At 46.8% G+C, this 20769-nt stretch overlaps 1 protein-coding gene across 3 annotated transcripts in view; it reads right to left on the minus strand.

The window, feature by feature from the left end:
• Positions 1 to 439: 439 nt before the first annotated feature.
• Positions 440 to 20769, minus strand: part of TNPO3 (transportin 3) — a 107170-nt gene continuing 86840 nt past the window's right edge. For all 3 annotated transcript variants that reach the window (XM_008258220.4, XM_051848948.2, XM_070071302.1), the window contains 4 exons: positions 19570 to 19737; positions 14131 to 14243; positions 3675 to 3766; positions 440 to 1582 (listed from right to left, as the gene is read on the minus strand). In XM_008258220.4, the coding sequence (XP_008256442.2) occupies positions 3706 to 3766; positions 14131 to 14243; positions 19570 to 19737 (342 nt within the window). In that variant the 3' untranslated portion in view covers positions 440 to 1582; positions 3675 to 3705. The remainder of the gene's footprint in view (positions 1583 to 3674; positions 3767 to 14130; positions 14244 to 19569; positions 19738 to 20769) is intronic.

The following is a 20769-nucleotide window of genomic DNA, read 5'->3' on the forward strand; positions in this document are numbered from 1 at the left end:
GGGGCAGGAGGAAGGGACCACCCAGGAGCTTCAGGAAACTTCCACAGGTACAGTACGGCTGCTATCCTGACCACAACAGTGGTTGCAGGGGTGTGTCCTATTCAAGAGCTTACCAGATTTTCTGTCTTACTGAATGCCAATTACACTTCAATAAAGCCTTTCTCAAAAAGGCCTATACCTTTGCAGGTTAGGGAACGATCCGTTTGGGTGGCCACTGCGGAAAGAGGCCATGCAGAAGGGCCTGTGAGGAGTTCCAGGGTGGATCGGGAATGGAGCCACAGAAGGAGTCTGAGGGCTCTGTGGCATCAGGGCCTTGAGGACTGCACACCCGGGCGTCTGTGAGGCACCCACCGAGGCCGCAGCCAGGCCGGGCCGGGCCGGGCTGAGCCATCTCACAGCTACCAGGCAGCGAATGGAAGTAAAAACGAAGAAACACGGATTAAATTTTAAAAATTTATTGTTTTTTTCCTTTCTTGTTTTGTTGCTGTTGGTTTGTTCTTGAGATGGCTCCAACGCCAGACAGAGCAGTGCCCGCGTGTCCGACGGCCGAGCAGGGCTCGCCCTCGCCGCGCTGGGCTCTACGTGGGGCTTCCCTCTTCGGCCGCGCCCCCCTCCCCCGAGAAGCTAATTCATCGCCACACGCTTTAGTACAATACAGTTAGCCCTGTAAACATTTTTTTTTCTCCACGCGCCCACCCCCTTTTTTCCTGTCTCACATCTGTGGGTGAATAATTCTAAGAAAAAAAAAACTCAAAAAAAAAAAAAAAAAAAAAAAAACAACCAAAAACCTAAAGCTTAGAACATACATTTACATCCCACCCTGCACACCGACTGTGGCTCCTGTCTCCAAGGCTGAGGACAACCTTAGGCGGACTGGGAGTGGATTCAGAGGCCGCACAGGGTCAGGACCGGGATACACAGATTCCGATGCAGGCAGGTCCCGGGTATCCCTGACATGACCATGACATAAGCAGGACAGGCTCCTTGTCTGAACAGCTCCGAGGGTGAGAGGGAACCGCTGGGAAAAGGGCCAGTGGGAGGGATCTCTACTCACTGGCATTAAAGGAGGGGCAGAGGGAAAGAGAAGAAAACGTCAGAAAGCCGTGCGGGGTGACCCTGATCCGTTCCATCCAATCGCTGGATCCCCACGCTCTCCCTAGGCGGATGTGTCTCCCAGAGCGCGCGCACTCCCACTTGTCTGTGTGTGCATGTACACGTGTGCGTGCCTGTGTCACTTGCCACCAGGCCAGTCTTTCAGTTCTGGTTTCAGTTTAGTTTTCCTTTTTTTTTTTTTTTATTTTCTTAAAATCATTTCTCCTTTTAGAAACAAGTTCACCAGGAAATCAGCTCCCCTCCCACCACGCCGGACAGGCCGCAGCCATCTTGTTTTAAACCGTGCTGATTTTCCCTCACAGCCCCAAACAGGAACTCCTCAGGACGGCCTCGGAAGGCTGGAGTCTCTCCCTGTCTGGCGGAACTCCCTGGTGGCAGTGAAGGTCCTTCTGCCACCTCGGAGGTTTCTGATTGTGGGACACAGTCTGGTTTTTGTCTTCTTCCTGTCTTCTAATTAAAAAAGACATTCCTGACAAAAGAAAGAAGACAGTCAGTAACCGTGCTCCATACTCAGCCTCAAACACACGTTTCTGTACTTGCGCGGGTACCTCGTTCTGAAATCTGCTATGGGAACTAAGTCACAAAAAACCATTTGAGGCTGGCGCTGTGCCGTCTGCAACACCAGCTTCCCACATGGGTGCCAGTTCAAGTCCCAGCTGCTCCACTTCTGATGCAGCTCCCTGCTAATGTATCTGGGGAAAGCAGCAGAGGATGGGCCAAGTGCTTGGGCCCCTGCACCCACACGGAAACCTGGAGGAAGCTCCTGGCTCCTGGCTGGCCCAGCTCCAGCCATTGTGGCCATTTAGGGAATCAACCAGTGGACGGAAGACCTCTCTCTCTGTCTCTTCCTCTCCTTCTGTAACTCTAACCTTCAAATAAATAAATAAATCTTAAGGAAAAGAAAGGCTGGCTTCTCAAAGTTATGAGTTCACAGGAGCTTCTGCTTTAACGCAAAGCCGTTTGCAGCGTGCTTGCAGTGCCGTGGGGACTGTGGGAACCAGGGATGATGCGTTGCGGGTCAAGAGTGAGCCAGCAGGGACAGGCCTCCCAATCCAGAGCAACCTGAAAAGCTCCTCCGCAGTTGTCAAATGCCAGGGCTTTGCGGAAGGTTTTTAAGGATTTGTTTTATTTATTTGAAAGGTAGAGAAACAGGGAAAGGGAGAGCTCTTCTGTCACTGGGTCACTCTCCAATGGCCACAACTGTTGAGGCTGGGCCAGGCTGACACCGGAAGCTGAGAACTCCACCCGCATCTCCCGTGTGGGTGCAGGGCCAAGCAGTCGGGCCATCTGCTGCTGCTTTCCCAGGTGCATCAGCAGGGAGCTGGATCTGAAGTGGAGCAGCCGGGACTCGAACGGGAGCACCATTATGGGCGGGATGTTGGTGTTGCAGGTGGTGGCTCAACCTGCTGCACCACAGCATGAGCCCCAAGATTTTCTGAAAGATTTGCCTACTAACACAATTCTGAAAACCACTGCTGAGAGCCTCCTGGGGGGTCCTGTAGGGGTGCTGAGTGGAGTGGTTAAGAGCAGGGATTCTTGCCCCAGAACGTCTCCACTTGCATTCTGGTCTCCCCATTACTGATTGTGACATGACATCAGGCAAACTAAACTGTCAGGCATCTTTGAGCCTCAATTTCCCCGTCTATAAGATGGGTACAGTAGTAATTAAGCCGGAGCACTGTATGAGGATTATCTTGGTTAGCACACAAAAAGCACTTTCAAGAACAGCATGACAACTAGCAAGAGCTCCATAGATGTTAGCTGTGAGCAGCCACCGCGGTCCCCAAACAACCCTAGGGTGTCCCACTGTTAGCTACTCCAGACACTGCAATGTCACTCACTTAAGAAGCAAAGTCTGCAGGCGATTTGCGGTGCAGCAGGGCACGGCTAAACATCCCTGTCAACAGCTGACACAGTTACCTCGGAAACCACCACCGGCGCACACAGCCGGGAGGGCACGTCTCCGTGAGAAGTCGAAGGCTGGCCTAGGAGCTGCCTCTCCTCCACAAGAACCTGGCACCCGAATCCCGCCACCCGCGTGTCCTGTCCTCAGCTAAGCTTCCTGCCTTCCTTCTGAGTCAGGAGTCGGGAAGCGCCGGTCCTGGCCGGCATTTCAGCCTCACCGCATCCAAGCGACACGGGAAGGCTCCCTGCTCATGCCATCTGCACGGCCAGTTTCAGGAGGTCAGTGTCAAGTGTCACAGACAACTTTAGGCCGCACTGTCCTCAGCGAAGGAGTTAGGCTCAAACACTCTGTTCACGACCACGTACACTTCCTGTCCTAGCGGTGTCCGCACGGGAAGAGACGAATTCTTGTGGTGTCCTGTAACAGTTACTTTCTTGTGGACGTGAAATGGCATCCAGAAGATGCTGACAACCTGGCTGCCCTGGCCCAGGAGAAGCAGGACCCTGCAGCTGCCTGCCGCTCAGTACAGCTCACTGAAGTCCCTCCCTGACCCCAACTACAGGCCCAATCCCCCAGTCCCCGACGGCCGCTGACCCTCACCACACCTCAGCACCGCTGACAGCACAGGGCAGTGCTGGGCACGTCCACCACTCACCTGGGTGACAGGCACAGTGCAGCAGAGTGAGCTATCGAAACAGCCTGGTGAAGTCTCGCAAGGCCCAGCAAACTTGCTTACATTCCTCAGCACTGGAAGAGAAGAGGGGGTGGTGTGTGACTAGGGAGGCTGGACACCCGAGAAGCCAGCACAGCACCAGGCACTCTGAGAACGACCCCAGCCGTGCTAGGGCCCTCTCCGTCATCTCCTCACCCTGCTTCCCACCTCTCTGTAACTCAGGGTTACAGAGCAACGATTATAGATGAAAATAATCAAAAGCTCGGTGGGCCTAACAGAATGAGCTTTGGAGTCAAGCTCTCTGGGTGCGAATCCCAGTTCCCCTGGGCAAATAACTAAGCTTTGACTCAGCTTCCTCATTTATTACTTGTCTCATAATGTCATTGAGTACTGAATTCTTCATGTATATAAAGCATTTATGATAACAGAGCAATGGACAAAACACAATTCAATTAGTGTATGTTGCTACAAGACAGCTGCAAATCCTTGATGTAAATGCAAGGGAGCCCGAAGCCCCGAAGTAAAGCAGCCAGCACAGCGTCTGAGGCTCTGCTCGCTGAGCTCCACGAGCTGAGCTGCCTGAGCTAAGCTGGTTTCCTCATTCTCTTCCAAAGGCAGATTCAGTTTACAAAGCCCAGTCTAGCCACTAAATCTCTATCAGTCATCAATTTTCTAGTTGAACAGGCTGCCCAGGGTTTCCTCCTGGGGGGGGAGGGAGGGGAGAGAAAAAAGGGTTAAAGCGAGTGGAAAGGGAGGAGGAGGAAGCAGGTCTTGGTCCTCAGGCAAACGCTGAGCTGCCTGCGTGGTATGAAGAGCAACAGTCAGCTGGGCCTGCTGTTTCAAAAGGCCCCTCTGCCCAAACTGGTCACAGGAGACCAGTCAACGCCGCTGCATTCTTGTGTCCGCCTGTGTAGCCGTTCCTGCTAACCCTAACCGAACACGAGGCTAGGCTACACCGTGGAGAGGACTCGCTGCTTTATCAATGCGACCCTGCCTCAGAGACTCAGCGCCCGGGCCAGGCCTGAGACTCAATGTTAGAAGAAAACTCACTTCCTACCTCACACCGGAGGAGAGAACTGCTGACAAGATGCAACAGAAAAGGAAGTGAAGTGCAAGTTACCCCCTACAGTGTCCGCACCTGGAGTCCCCTGCCACACTCGAAGGCACGGGACATCACTAAGAAACTTGACCGAGACGCCACAGGAGGTGCTGGGCACCTCCTTCTAGTCTCTCCCCATCCTGAAATGTAATGAAAACGAAGGTCTTCTGCTTCTACTGGGATTCTCCCATTTCCTCTTTGTGGATTGAATAAGCTTCAGTAAAAGCGTCATGCTTCTTAGTCCATGTCCAAGTCCACACTGACTGTCAAGGGGGCGGTCACGCTCTCAATGTCAGGAAGGAGAGGGGTATGGAGCCCAAGAGATGCTGTGTGTGGACCAAGACAACAGAAACCCTGAAGCTTAAGGAAAGTGCCAGAGCCTCAAGATTCGCTTGCTAATTCTAATGCACTTAATTTTGCCCTACCACAGAGATATTGATTTAATCTGGAAGAGAGACGATACGTTCTTAGCCTCTACTGTGGCTCATGAGGAAAAGTACTGAGACCAAATGGGCAGTTCAGGAGAACCGTGGACAACAGGGCAAACGGGGACAGGCTGCTGTCTCGAATCAGCTCTGCTTCTGCCCCCAACTTGGTGACAAGTGCCTTTAGGACAAATTTCAGCCAAATGTTGACCAAACTTTGGTAGGTGATCCCAGAGACGAGTCAAAAAGCTCCTTGCTTGCTAGCACTGTTTTCTGCCTCACTCCTCTGGCGTTTATTATTTCTAAGGTCTTCATTTCAGTTATTTATCTTCTAAACTGCCATTATTTTTTTGCATTTTTTTTCCTGGTTCCCAGGCCCACAGTTCTAATCCTCCCATCATACTTCTAAGACCTTTATGGTCACCATTTCTCAACCCCATAATCCTAGGGGTGAGCTGAGAAATGTAACTGCTTTGATCTAATGTCCTGCTAGGTAATGGAGGATAATAAAGTTCTCATGACTTGACCACGGAGACACCTCCAACCAGGCCTCTAATTCCAGTGTCAATGCTTCCCATGTTCAACACCTTTTGGCTTTGAAGATGCTCATACAAGTGATAAGTAGCCACAGAATAAACACCAAGGTAGGGAAATGGGGAATGATGGCAGTATTTCTTATAGTCCCAATTAATCATCTGGTGTTTGGGAAGCAAGAACGGTATTCTGGAGTGAAAAGTCCCAGCTTTCTTCAAGTTGACCAACTTAGACAGCCAGGGAATTAATTACCAGTACCATGTGAAAAGCAGGCTTGGACTTGTCGAAATGAAACTGAACCAGTTCACCCTCCCTGCTAGGATGGCAAACAAAGCAGCGTGTTGAGGCAGGAGTTACAGGACCTTAAAACCAAAAGGGAGACTGAGTCACGCATGGGCTCAGGACAACAGGTACGCTCTTCGAGAAAGAGAGTTACTACGCGAGCTGAGTGATCTTAAACCCTCTCTGACACCTAAACACTACCTCTCACCCAGCTCATTTCTCACCACTACATCACAGCCTACTATGGCGAGCTGCAAAACTCGTTTAGCAATGAAAGACCAAGTAGGCCAGGCTGGCAGTAAACCGTGTGTTCCCGTACCAAAGGGAAAAGAGCATGTATCTCTGGTCACAGCACTGCTTTATTTAGGCGCCTGTTCCCTGACCCAACACTTTTACCAAAGTAGGGAACGATATCCGTGACCTTTGTTCCTCTACCTGTCCTGTACTGGCCCCATGGAGGGAACATGGGCTTGGTTGAGACTTACTCCAGAATGTGTGGGTGGCTGCTTAGAGCTGGCAGGAGACATGCCCCAGCTGGTTTTTCAAGTACATAATGACAATCTGGCACTTTCTTTTCTAAGAAGAAAGGAGTTAAAATTCACTGTTCACCTACTATGTGCAAGATCTCCCTTAGATTTCCATTTGGTATCACAATATCCTGGTGAGAGAGTACCAACGCTATCTTACAGATAAATTAACTAAAGTTCAAAGTAAAAAGGTTAAATGGCAAGACTCCAACATACTTGACTCTAAGCCCAGTCTTTTGAGTTTTTTTTCCCAGTTTCCTATTTGTGCTAAGGAAATTAAACTCAAAATGATCCTGCACGTCCACTGAGCAGCACTAGATGGAAAAAAGCAAAGCAGAAGCAGAGAGCAGCAACTGCTGTAACTCTCATCTGAGACAGCTTGGAGGTGGAATATCTGCTGGGAGGACTCACAGTGAAAGGAAACCGGATGATTCTGCAAGGCCATCCCAGGCCACATAGGCCTCCCTTTCTTGTCCACGGGAAATCCCCTTTTCTGACCACATGTGTCATTAAATGGTCACATGCTATTTTTCGGTCATGCGTGTCACTTGATCTATGGCTAAAGTCAGCTTACTGCTGGGGCATGAAGTTAAGTCACTTGGTAAACTACGAAATAAAAGCAGTGCATGGTCTGGGGTTTTAACATTAATAAAATTGTTGGTGATATTTCAAAGGATGAGAAAGCAAACCATTTTGGAAAGTGACATTTACAAACCAGTCATCAGAAAGGATGAACTACTACATCATTGCCCAAAATTTGTTTCGTTTTCTCTCCCTTCTATAAACTAGGTCTGATTTTAAATTTAAAAGCCTAACATATGACATGAAATGAAACACAAATAGTATGGAAAGTTAGGAAAAATAAAAGCCTACCTCCTTTCCTATCCTGTCCCTTAATCAAAGAGCCAAAGTTGCAAGTTAGTCCATTTACAATAGCGTCAAAATAAAAAACAGGGAAGGAATATAAAGCAATGAGGCAAAAGACGTATACACTGAAAACCACAGAACACTGCTGGAAACAAATGAAAGACCAATGCATGAAAAGATATCCTGTGCGCAGAGTGGAAAACTTACTACTACTATGATTTCAGGACGACCTAAAGCAATCTATAGAGTCGATACAATTCCTAATCAAAATCCCAATGACATTCTCTGGGGCAGAAACAGAAAGATCAATCCTAAAATTTTTATGGAATCCAAATAGACAAAGCACTCTTGGAAAAGGAGAACAAAAGTGGAGGTCTCATACTCCTCAATTTCAAAATTCATTACAAAGCTACAGTCTTCATGCTACTGACATAAAGACAGACATACAGAGCAATGGAATAGAAGAGATCAGAAATAACCCTGGTTTATGGTCAAATGACTTCTGACAAGGGTGCCAAGACTGTTCACTGGGGAAAGTCTTCAACAAATGGTGCTGAGAAAACTAGAAATCTACATGCAAAAGAAGCTGACCTCTTCCTAACATCATACACAGAAAACTGCACAAAGACCTAAAACTATCAAACCCTTAGCAAAAACGTGGAGGAGAAACTTCCTGACATTGGATTTGGCAATTATTTTCTAGACCTGATACCAAAAACAGAAACAACAAAAGTAAAAATAAACTGGGCTGCATAAAAATGTAAAACTTCTGTGTCTCAAAGGATACAATCAACAGAGTGAAAAGGCAATCTAATGAATGGGTAAAAAAGCCTGCAAATAATCTATCCAACAAGGAGTTAATATCCCAAATACATAAGGGTACTTCAAAAAATTCATGTAAAATGTAATTGAAAGATAAACTTATTTGATGCAAAGAAACTGAAATCAATGCAAATGAGAGTTCTTCAAAAAGTTCATGGGATATATATATTAAGAAAAATTTATGAATTTTAATTTTTTTGCACTAAAATTACTTATTTTTATTTTATTTGAAAGGCAGCTGGTGGGAGTTGGGGAGTATGGGAGGAGAATCTTCTGTTCACCTGTTCACTTCCATAACGCCCACAACAGCTAGAAATGGGGCCAGGCCAAATCGCAGAGTCTACAACTCCATCCAGTCTTCCAGTATGGTGGCAAGGACCCAAGTCCCTGAGCCATCAGCCACTGCCTCCCATGGTGTTCACTAACAGAAAGTCGGAATCAGAAGGAGTCAGGACTTGGACCCAGGCACTCCAGACATCGGACGTAGGTGTTGCAAGTGGCATCTTAAATGTTGTAAAGAATGTCCACCTCTCCATAACTTTATGAGGTGCCCTCGCATTGGACATTCTTATAACTCAACAACAAAACAAGTCCAATATAAGAATGGGTAAGAGGCCAGGTGTTTGCTGCAGTTGTATGCTGTATTCCAAACTCAAACCTGGTTTGAGTCCTGGTTCCTCAACCTCTTAACCAGCTTTTTGTTAATGCACACCATGAGGGGCAGCAGATGATGGTTCAAGTACTTGGGCCCCTAACACATATGTAGGAGACCTGGCTGGAGTTCTGGGCTCCTGAGTTTAGCCTGGTACAGTCCTGCTACTGTAAGCATTTAGGGAATGAAACAAGTGTATGGAAGATCTCTCCCTAGTGGGCTGTGTGTGTCTGTCTGTCTCTCTCTCTGCCTTTCAAATAAAGAAAAATAATAATTTTTAAATGAGCAAGGGGTTTGAATAGACATTTCTCCAAAGACAACAAAGGACAAATAAGCAAATAAAAAGAAGCTAAATACCACTAATAACTAGAGAAATATAAATCCAAAACCACAACACAATATCACCTTACACTGGATTTAAGCATAACAAGTATTGGTGAAGTTGTAGAAACTGGAACCTTTTGCACTGTTAGTAGGAATGTGAAATGGTATAGCTGCTACAGAAACCTTCTGGGAGGTGTGAAGGAAGTATCTGCATACCCATGTTTATAGTAACATTATTCAATATCCAAGTAGTAGAAGCAACCCAAATGTCCACTGACAGAAGAACAGATAAATATATAGTACAAAATGACATACTATTTAGGCTTAAAAGAGAAGGAAATTCTGGCACATGAATCCTACAACAGTGATGAACTGTGAAGACATCATGCTAAGTGAAATAAGCCGCTCACAAAAAGACAAATCCTGTGTGATTCCTCTTAAATGAGGTATCTTCAGTAGTCAAATGCAAAGAAACACCAAGTAACACTAAGTAGGATGGTAGTTACGGGGTGGAGGGTGGGAAGAATGGGCGACTGTTGCTAAACAGTTGTAATTTCACTATTACAAGAAAAAGTTTTGCAGATTGGTTGTACAACCAAAATATATCACATATTGAATGTAACTTTTAACTATTGGTTAAAATGGTGAATTTTATGTGTATTTTATCACAACTTCAAAAATTTTTAATTGGGGCTGGCACAGTGGCATAGTAAGTCAAGCACCTACAGTGTGGGCATCCATATGCATGCTGCTTTGAGCCCTGGCTGCTCCACTTCCAATCTAGCTCCCTGCTGATAGCCTGGGAAAGCAGTGGAAGATGGCCAAGTGCTTGAGCCACTGTACCAGCGTGGGAGACCCAGAAGATTCTGGCTCCAGGCTTTGGATTAGCCCAGCTCCGACCACTGTGGCTATTTGGGGAGTGAACTAACGGATGGAAGAACTGTCTGCCTTTCCCTCTGTCTGTAACTGCCTCTCAAGTAAATAAATAAATCTTAAAAAAAAATTTTTTTTATTTGACATATAGAGTTAGATAGTGAGAGAGAGAAAGACAGAGAGAAAGGTCTTCCCTCCGTTGGTTCACCCCCCAAATGGCTGTCACGGCCAGAGCTTCACTGACCCAAAGCCAGGAGCCAGGTGCTTCTTCCTGGTCTCCCATGTGGGTGCAGGCACCCAAGCACTTGGGCCATCCTCCACTGCCCTCCTGGGCCACAGCAGAGAGCTGGACTGGAAGAGGAGCAACTGGGACTAGAATCCGGTGCCCATATGGGATGCCGGCACTGCAGTCAGAGGATTAACCAAGTAAGCCACGGCGCCGGCCCCCAAAAATTTTTTAAAAATTGTTTTAAAAGTTCAAGTTGGGTTATGTGATATGGTCCTTTTCCTGTTAAAATCTATCTTGTATATTTTTTGCAACAAAACATTTATTTCCTTATTCTTGCCTTTATTTACTTCATTTTTATTTACCGAAAAAGAGAGAGAGAGGAGCTGGTGTTGTGGGTAAAATCACCGCCTGCGATGCTAGCATCCCATATGGGTGCCTGTTCATGTCATGGCTGTTCTGCTTTGATCCAGCTCCCTGCTAATAGCCTGGGAAAAGCAGCAGAAGGTGGTTCAAGTGCTTGGGCCCCTGCCAGCCATATGGGGGACTTGGAAGAAGCTCCTGGCACCTGGCTTCGGCCTGGCCAAGCTCTAGCTGTTGCAGCCATCTAGGGAGTCTATCAGTGAATTGAAGATCTTGTCCCCCCCCCCACCCGAACCAATCTTAATCTCTCTCTCTCTAATTCTTCCTTTAAAACTGAATAAATCTTAAAAAAAAAAAAAAAAAAAAAAAAAAAAGAGAGAGAGAGGCCTTCCACCTGCTGGTTTACTCCCCAAATGCCTGAAATAGGTAGGGCTAGGGCAAGCTCAAGCTAGGAGCCAGGAACTCCACTGGGGCCTCCCAAGTACCTGGCAGGGACCCAAGTACTCAGGTTATCATCAGCTGCCTCCCCGGTGGCATTAGCAGGAAGCTGGATTGGAAGTAGAGGCGGATCTCAATCCCAGGTATTCTGATATGGGATACAGACAGGCCAAGTGGTGGTTTAACCCACTGCTTGTCCCCAGCAGTCTAACTGCTGAACCAAATGCCTGTTGTTCTTTGTCATTTTCTGGTTACTATATACTGGCACAAAATATACTATTGCTCTAGATCTAAGAAAAGAGTATCAAGTCAAGGTAATATACAATTATAAAATATCCAATAAATATAGCCATCATTAATATTATCAAAGACCATAACAGTTTGGTAACCTTCAGGTAGGTATTTGGCCTAACAGTTAAAACACTACTTGGGACACTTGGATCCCATATTGGAATGCCTGGGTTCAAGTCTCAGCTCTATTCCTGATTCTAGCTTTTCGCAGATCAGGACCCTGGGAGATGATGGCTCACGTGGGTGCGACTTAGATTGAGTTCCCACTCTAGTTTTAGCATCAACCAGGCCTAACCGTTGCAGGCATTAGGGGGAGTGAACCAGTGGATGAGAACTTTCTGTCTCTCTCAAATAAATAAAAATGTTTTTAAAAAGTCTCATAACCTTTGATCCAGTGATTACATTTTAAGAACAATATTCAAAAGAAGGAAAAGGCTATAATCTTATCTGTAATACTGAAAATGTAAAAATAATCTAAATATGTACTAACAGAGGCATTGAAAGAAAATCAAGTGACGTCTTTAGGGCTATAAACAGTAATTAGGAAGGTTATGCAATTGCATTGAGAACGCACGCTGAGGAGCTGGCATTGCGGCACAGAGGGTCAAACTGCCACTGTGGTGCCAGCGTCCTGCACTGGCGTTCCAGCATGAGTCCTGGCTGCTCCACAACTTCCTGCTAATGTGCCTGGGAAAGCAGAAGATGGTCCATGTGCCCGGCCCTGCCACCCACGTTGAGAGTACAGGATGCAGTTCCTGGCTTCTGGTTTTGGCCTGGCCCAGATCTGGCTATTGTAGCCATTCATGGGAAATGAATCAGTGGGTAGAAGATCTCTTTCTCTATCTCTCTTTGTAGCTCTGTTTTTCAAATAAATAAATAAATGTGTTGACAGCAAAATATATATATATATATTTTTTACATTTTAAAAATATTATTTGAAAGGCAGAGAGACAGAGAGAAAGACACACAGACACACACACAAGACAAATCTCCATCCCTTGGTTCACTTTCCCAAATGCCTTCAACAGCTTGGTCTGGGACAGACCATGCCAAAGCCAGGAGCCAAGAACTCAATCTGGGTCTCCCACCTGTGTGATATGGACCCAACTGCCTGAGCTGACCCATTTACCTGCTGCCTCCCAGGGTACACATTAGCAGGAAGCTGGAATCCAGAGAAGAACTAGGATTCAAACCCAGATACTCCAATACTCAGACAGCGATTTTTTTCCCCTTAACGATCCATCCATCTATCTCAAAGGCTGAGTTACGGAAAAGCAGAGGCAGAGGTCTTCTGTCCACTGGCTCACTCCTCAAACAGCCCCAAAGGTCAGAGCTGGGCCAATCCCAAACCAGGAGCCTCCCCAAGGTCTCCCATGTGGGTGTGGGGGCCCAAGCACCTAGGCCATTCTCCACTGCCCTCCCAGGCCACAGCAGAGAGCCGGATGGGAAGTGGAGCAGCCAGGACTTGAACTGGCGCCCACGTGGAATGCTGGTGCTGCAGGTGGCAGTTTTACCTGCTATGCCACAGTGCCAGCACCAACAACGATGTTTTTTGCTTATGTAAACACTTGTACTCCCAGAGAAGGAGGTCTTCCATCTGTTGGTTCACTTCCCAAATGGCTGCAATAGCCAGAGCTGGGGCAATCGAAGCCAGGAGCCAGGAGCTCTTTGGGTCTCCCACGTGGGTGCAGGGGCCCAAGCACTTGGGCCATCTTCCACTGCTATCCCAGGCCATAGCAGAGAGCTGGATCAGAAGAGCAGCTGGGACACAAACTGGCACCCATAAGGGATGCTGGTGCCACAGGCAGAGGCTTAGTCCACTAAGCCACAGCACCAGCCCCAACTCTCTGATGTTTTTTTTACAACAACCAACCAATGCTTTCTTTGTTCATGTAAACACTTGTACTTCCCCTGTCCCCCTCCCCCTTTTAAATGGAAGAGTAGAGAGGGAGGGAGAGACAGACAGAGAGGGATCTTCCATCCACTGATTCACTCCCTAAGTGCTCCTAACAGCACTGGGCCAGAGGGAGGCCAAGACCCAAGAACTCCATCTGGCTCTCACACGTGGGTCACAGGAACCCAGGTTTTTGGGCCATCATCTGCTGCCTTCCTGGGTGTACTGGCAGGGAGCTGGGGAGTAAGTGAAGCAGTTAGGAATCAATCTGGCACTCCACTACAGGCTGCTGGTGTCCCGGGAGGCAGCCTAACCCACTGTGCCCCAAGGCCTGTCCCAGCATCTACATTCTTGACCCTTGATTATGGATAAGAACTAAGGACTCGGGAAGATAGGAGTGGACCTTCCGAAGGGGAGTCACCTGTCAGCGTACTTTTCTCTTGGGAGAGGTAGTACCTCCTCACTTACGCTCCAGGGTCTCTACCAGTAGCTGATACAAAGCAGAAGTGATGTACATACAAGGGCACGTCAAAAAGTTCATGGAAAAATAGAATTAAAAGTTTATTTGGTGCAAAAACATTGAAATATAAGCATAATCTTTTCATTCATGGTATGCTTTTCCATAATCTTCCTGAAGACCCTCAAATACATAGCACAATGATGCTTTTGCCTTAGACTGGCTTCAAATACCGATTTGCACAGCTCTAAGTTAAGTAGACCCTACGTTATGAATTTATAAAAACACATAGAAACACAGGTCCATTTTCCTATGCACTCAGCTGCTGTGCACACTCCCTTTAAAAACCGCCGGCACCACTCACCTAGTAACTTGCTTGTGGAAGTCTGTAAGTTGTTTGTGTGTCACTGTGACAGCTCCTACAGTTGTCTCCTTTGGCAAACCTTTCAAGGAATTCTCTAACCACCGACAAAAGGTCTGTTTAGGGAAGAAGAGGAATGAGAGTTTTAAAAGGAGGCAGGGTTAACTTACTTGGAACCTTACAGGCACTAACAAAACTCCACAGGTTTTCCTTTGTGGCAGTTGCTACCCTGCACTTCAGACCCACTGGGTGGATGGAGTCTGCAAACGTGCACTAGACTTCCCCTCAAGTGGGCAGCAGGCATCGCCTCACACAAAAGCCTTCCACAGGGGTCGGCACTGTGGCGTAACAGGGAAAGCCACCACCTGCGATGCTGGCAGCCCATGTGGGCGCTGGCTTGATTCCTGGATGCTCTATTTCCAATTCAGTTCCCCGCTAATGACCTGGGAAAAGCAGTGGAAGATGGTGCAGTGTTTGGGCCCTTGTGACCCATGTGGGAGACCTGGATGAAGCTCCCAGCTTCTGCCTGGCTTAACCTTTGCCTTTGCAGACACCTGGGGAGTGACCCAGAGGATGAAGATCTCTCTCTCCCACCACCCCCACTCCAAATTTCAAATAAATACATCAATCTTTAAAAAAAAGGCGGCCGGCGCCGCGGCTCACTAGGCTAATCCTCCGCCTAGCGGCACCGGCACACCGGGTTCTAGTCCCGGTCGGGGCGCCGGATTCTGTCCTGGTTGCCCCTCTTCCAGGCCAGCTCTCTGCTGTGGCCCGGGAGTGCAGTGGAGGATGGCCCAGGTGCTTGGGCCCTGCACCCCATGGGAGACCAGGAAAAGCACCTGGCTCCTGGCTCCTGCCATTGGATCAGCGCGGTGCGCCGGTCGCATCGCGCTGGCCGCGGCGGCCATTGGAGGGTGAACCAACGGCAAAGGAAGACCTTTCTGTCTCTTTCTCTCTCACTGTCCACTCTGCCTGTCAAAAAAAAAAAAAAAAAAAAAAAAAAAAAAGCCTCTATACCTTAGAAAAGAAGTTTCTTCTAGATGAGGCTATTGTTCTGTTTCTGTCATCAAATGCATGTAACATTTAAAAAACTAAGCAGATGCCAGAAAACTCAAGAGTAAAGACCAAAAGCAACCCTAATCAAAGGTCCACATACCAGAAAGAGCATGTCAGAGAGTACACACAGAATATGAAACCAGGAATTTAAGGTCATCTCTCAGTAGAAGTAACATATATTCAGTTCCTCTGGGACACCTGCCTGCTCTTTAGGTTAGAAAATCATAGTCTTACTGATATATAAAATAATTTATGTATAGCTGTGCTCCTTATCCCTTTTATATGCCATTCAAAATAAACTGTCTCCACCCCTTCCTTCATCTTCAAACTAAAAATCAAAATTCTAGTGACTTCCTTGGGTTATTTTGAATTTAACTGTTGTCCTGGGGCCAGGCATTGTGGCACAGCAGGTTAAGCCTCCACCTGTGGCTCAGCTGTAGAACTTCTAATCCAGCTCCCTGCTAATGCACCTGGGAAAGCAGGGGAAACTGGCTTAAGTGCTTCAGCCTGGCCCAACCCTGGCCACCCTAGCCATTTGGGAAGTCTCTGCCTTTCAAATTAAAAAAAAAAAAAAAAAAATTGTCCTTTAAGTTTTTTCTTTACCCATTTCTTTTTCTAATTAATTTACTTATTTGAAAAGAAAATTGACAGAGATAGAGGTATCGTCCATCTGCTGGTTCACTCTGTAAGTGGTTGCAACAGCTAGGGGGTTGCTAGAATATATATAATGTAATATTATAATATAAATAAATTTTATAAATGCTTAAGAAATATAATTTTGGGGGGCCGGCCGGTGTTGTGGCATAGTGGGTAAAGCTGCTGCTGGCATCCCATATGGGCACTGGTTTGTGTCTTGGTTGCTTCACTTCTGATCCAGCTCCCTGCTAATGGCCTGGGAAAGCAGCAGAAGATGGTCCAAGTGCTTGGGCCCCTGCTACCCATGTGGGAGACCTGGATGAAGCTCCTGTCTCCTGGCTTCAGCCTGGTCAAGCCCCGGCTATTGTGGCCATCTGGGGAATGAACCAGCAGATGGAAGATATCTCTGTCTCTCCCTCTCTTTCTCTGTAACTTTGACTTTTAAATAAATAAATAAATAAATCGATCTTGGAAAAAGAGAAACATAATTTTCCAAATGTTGCCAAGATGTTAAAAACAAGATGCTAAACTCAATGCAAAAAAAGGGGTCAGCACTGTGGCACATCAGATTAAGCAGCTGCCTGTGACACTGGTTCCAGTTCCAGCTGCTACCTGATCTAGCTCCCTGCTAATGCACCTGCAAGAGCAGATGGTCCCAAGCACTTGGGTCCTTGCCACTCATGTGGGAAACCAGGAAGGAGTTCCTGGTCCTGGCTTCGGCCTGGCTCAAACCTAGCTGTTGTGGGCACTTGGGGAGTGAACCAGAGGATAGAAGATCTCTTTCTCTCTCTGTCTCTGTCACTGTGCCTTTCAAACAAGTACATCTTTAAAAATAGCACATAATGGTCTTTATAATATCCAGTAAAGGAATCAGAAAATTTTGGTTGACAATACTAAACAATTTTGCCACAGGTAAGTATCCAACAAACAGGGGAACAGAGGAAAGACTTTAACAGATTACTCAAGTTAAGTGAGAAAGCTGGTATGTCATCTTCTACTGGAGAATTTGTATATTGAGCTTTGAAAATGGTATGATTAAGAAAGTGCTTGAGAGTGTGAATTTTCTTTAGATTCATATCCTTAGTTATAATATCCATCAGCTTACATGGTACAGACAACCCAAATTTATGTAAGAGTGCCTTTACAAAAACTCAGCTGTAAGTTGGTATTTATTAGAAGACAATCACTTTAAATTATTTGATAACTAAGTGCCTATGTAAATAGCAAATTTCCTTTAAGTTCTAGTTATTTGAAAGGCAGAGGGACAGAGACAGAGACATAAAGATATCTTCCATCTGTGGTTCACTCTCAAATGACTCCAACAGCCAAGTCTGGGCTGATCCAAAGCCAGGAGCCAGGAACTTCATCCTGATCTCCAACACGGGTGTCAGTGACCCAAGTGCTTGGGCCATCTTCTGCTGCCTTCCCAGGTGCATTAGCAGGGAGCTGGATTGGAAGTGGAGCAGCCAGGACTCGAAGTAGTACTTGGATACGGGATGCTAGCATCATAAATGGTGGCTTGACATGCTGTAGTGTAACAAGAGCCCTTACATAGTAAACTCTTAAATGGACATGGCTACTTAATTTCTGCTTCTGTCCAAATTTGCTGTTCTAATTTTTTCACTTAAACCATAAATCTGTAAATCAAGAATGTTTTTGTAAAGTTAGAATTACATAAGTCTTCTGTGATTTGAGAACAAGTGCATTTATAAAACAGTTTAAGAATATGAAGATTTTATTTCTCAAGTCAAGGATTTTTGGAATGAAAAAGGTTTGTTCCTGGGAGCTTAAAGGGTAGCTTTTAAGAAAGACAAAAGTGCTAGTCCATTAGATTGGAATGGCACATGTGTAATGAACAACCAGCAATGAGAACGACAGAAACCATCCAGTATGTCTTATTATCCATCTTGTGGTTCTGGAAGACAGCTCACTTTAGGTTTAATTGTGTACTTTCCTGAACTGCTTTTATATTAATACTAAAAACTATAAAACCTATTTTAATAATTAACTTACAGGCTGTATTATACCTTACCACTACACGCAAAAAGATTTATGTAGCATACATGATTTATGATTAAGAGACCCAGTACTCAAATGACATGGACATAACTGGGTAGCCCCCTAAAATATTTCCATACTCAGGTGGACAAAAAGGACCTTGTTTAGATAAATCCAAAGAGAAAATAAATCCAAGTGTATACTGTAGACTGGTTTGACCTCCAAAAGCTCTGGCTAGATATATCATCAAGAAACAATACAGTGCTTTCTAAGGAGCCTCAAGTGACCGAACACCTCTTGAATAATCTGCAACTTGATATAAATAACATATGGGTAGCTCTCACAACAGAATACATTCCTCACAGCTAAAGTCAATGCTTAGTACTTACTTCTGGTAACATACAGTATAAACCCTATGACAATAACACAAACATACTTTCAAAAACCCAATAAGGAATTACTGGCTTTCTATGGGTCCCTTCATCTACCTAATGAACTTAGCAATAAACCTAAATTTGGTTCCATGGACATGTAACAGGGCTGGTTTCAGAGTTAGGGTTGGCGAGGCCGGTGCTGTGGTGCAGTGGTTAACAACCTGGCCTGAGGCACTGGTGCTCTACTTTTTTTTTTTTTTTTTTTGGACAGGCAGAGTGGACAGTGAGAGAGAGAGAGACAGAGAGAAAAGTCTTCCTTTTGCCGTTGGTTCACCTTCCAATGGCCGCCATGGCTGGCGCGCTGTGGCCGGCGCACTGATCCGATGGCAGGAGCCAGGTGCTTCTCCTGGTCTCCCATGGGGTGCAGGGCCCAAGCACTTGGGCCATCCTCCACTGCACTCCCGGGCCATAGCAGAGAGCTGGCCTGGAAGAGGGGCAACCGGGAAAGAATCCGGTGCCCTGACCGGGACTAGAACCCGGTGTGCCGGCGCCGCTAGGGGGAGGATTAGCTTATTGAGCCGCGGCGCCGGCTTCTACTTCTTTTTTTTTAATAATTCTGTTGGTTCACTTCCCAAATGGCCTCCATGGCTGGCACTGTACTGATCCGAAGCCAGGAGCCAGGGGCTTCTCCTGCTCTCCCATGGGGGTGCAGGACCCAAGCACTTGGGCCATCCTCCACTGCCTTCCTGGGCCACAGCAGAGAGCTGGACTGGAAGAGGAGCAACCGGGACTAGAACTCGGCACCCGTAGCGATGCTGGTGCTGCAGGTGGAGGATTAACCAAATGAGCCACGGTGCTGGCCCCTGCTCCACTTCTGATCCAGCTCTCTGCTATGGCCTGGGAAAGCAGCGGAAGGTGGTCCAAGTTGCTGGGCCCCTGCACCCATGTGGGAGACCCAGAAGCTCCTGGCTTCAGATCAGAGCAGCTCCGGCCGTTGTGGCCAACCATCAGATGGAAAACCTCTCTCTGTGTAACTCTTTCAAATAAACAAATAAATCTTAAAACAAAACAAAACAAAAACAGGGTTGGAGGGGCCCGGCTTCCCATATCGGAGTGGCAGTTCCAGGCTGGCACTCCACTTCTGATTCAGTTTCCTGCTAATGTACCTGGGAAGGCAGCTGAGAATGACCCAAGTGCTTGGGACCCTGCCATACATGTGGGAGACCCAGAAGCAGCTTCTGGTTCCTGGTTGTGGCCATGCCCAGCCTTGGCTCTTTCAGCCATTTTGGGAATGAATGAGGGGAAGGAAGATTTTTCTCTCTCTCCCACCCTCTCTCTGTCACTCTGCCATGCAATACAGAAACAGAAACCATCTTACCGGTCTGTCAACCTGCATGATTTCCCAGAGCACTTCAGCCACATCTGGTAGGGTGTAGGGAGGGAGACAAAAGCAGCACGTATGGAGCAGCTGGCTGACAAGCTGCTGTCCGAGCTGGTTCATCACCTGTGCAATCAGTTCCTTCCGTAATTCAAAGTCTTCTTCATGCTGTAAGAGAGCAGGAGCATCAGATGCCATGTCCGAGCCTCAACTCTCCAAACAGCAAGTACCCCATTCGCCTAGTAACTTCTCTTTCCTAATGAAGAAAGTACGCGTGTTATACAACAACTGAATCCATAAAGTCTACTTAATGCTTCATCATTTGGAAGAAAACATGAGAGTTCAGTACTGAGAAAATGGGCATGAGTTTTAACAGAGATTAACCTTAATGTTTAAAGAATTTTTAATACTGAGCACTTTCTCATGTGTTTATTAGCAATTTTTTAAAAAAGATTTATTTAGGGGCTGGCACTGTGGCACAGCAGGTTAAAACCCTGGCTTGAAGCGCCGGCATCCCATATGGGTGCCAGTTCGAATCCCAGCTGCTCCTCTTCTGATCCAGCTCTCTGCTATGGCCTGGGAAAGCAGTAGAAGATGGCCCAAGTGCTTGGGCACCTGCACCCACATGGGAGACCTAGAGGAAGCTCCTGGCTGCTTGGTTTCAGATCGGCGCAGTTCCAGCTGTTGCAGCCATCTGGGGAGTGAACCAGCAGATGGAAGATCTCTCTCGGTCTCTCCCTCTCTCTGTAACTTTGACTTTCAAATAAATAAAATAAATCTTAAAAAAAGAGAGTTCTTCCATCTGCTGGTTTAATTCCCAGAAGGCTACAACAGGCAGGCTGAAGCCAAGAGCCAGGAGCTTCATCCAGATCTCCCACATGGGTGGCAGGGGCCCAAGTATTTGGGCCATCCTTTGCTGCTTTTCTCAGGCCATTAGCAGGGAGCTGGATTGGAAGTGGAGCAGCTAAGACTCAAACCGGCACCCAAACAGGATACCAGAGTTGTGGGCGGTGACTTCACCCACTATGCCACAACTGGACCCAAGATTAGAAGGCAGGGGCAATGGTAAGTACTAAGAATTAAGATTAGCACTTTTTAGCCGGCGCTGTGGCTCACTAGGCTAATCCTCCGCCTTGCGGCGCCGGCACACTGGGTTCTAGTCCCAGTCGGGGTGCCAGATTCTGTCCCGGTTGCCCCTCT

The sequence above is a fragment of the Oryctolagus cuniculus genome, chromosome 3 (assembly GCF_964237555.1).
Source record: "Oryctolagus cuniculus chromosome 3, mOryCun1.1, whole genome shotgun sequence".
Lineage (NCBI taxonomy): Eukaryota > Metazoa > Chordata > Mammalia > Lagomorpha > Leporidae > Oryctolagus > Oryctolagus cuniculus.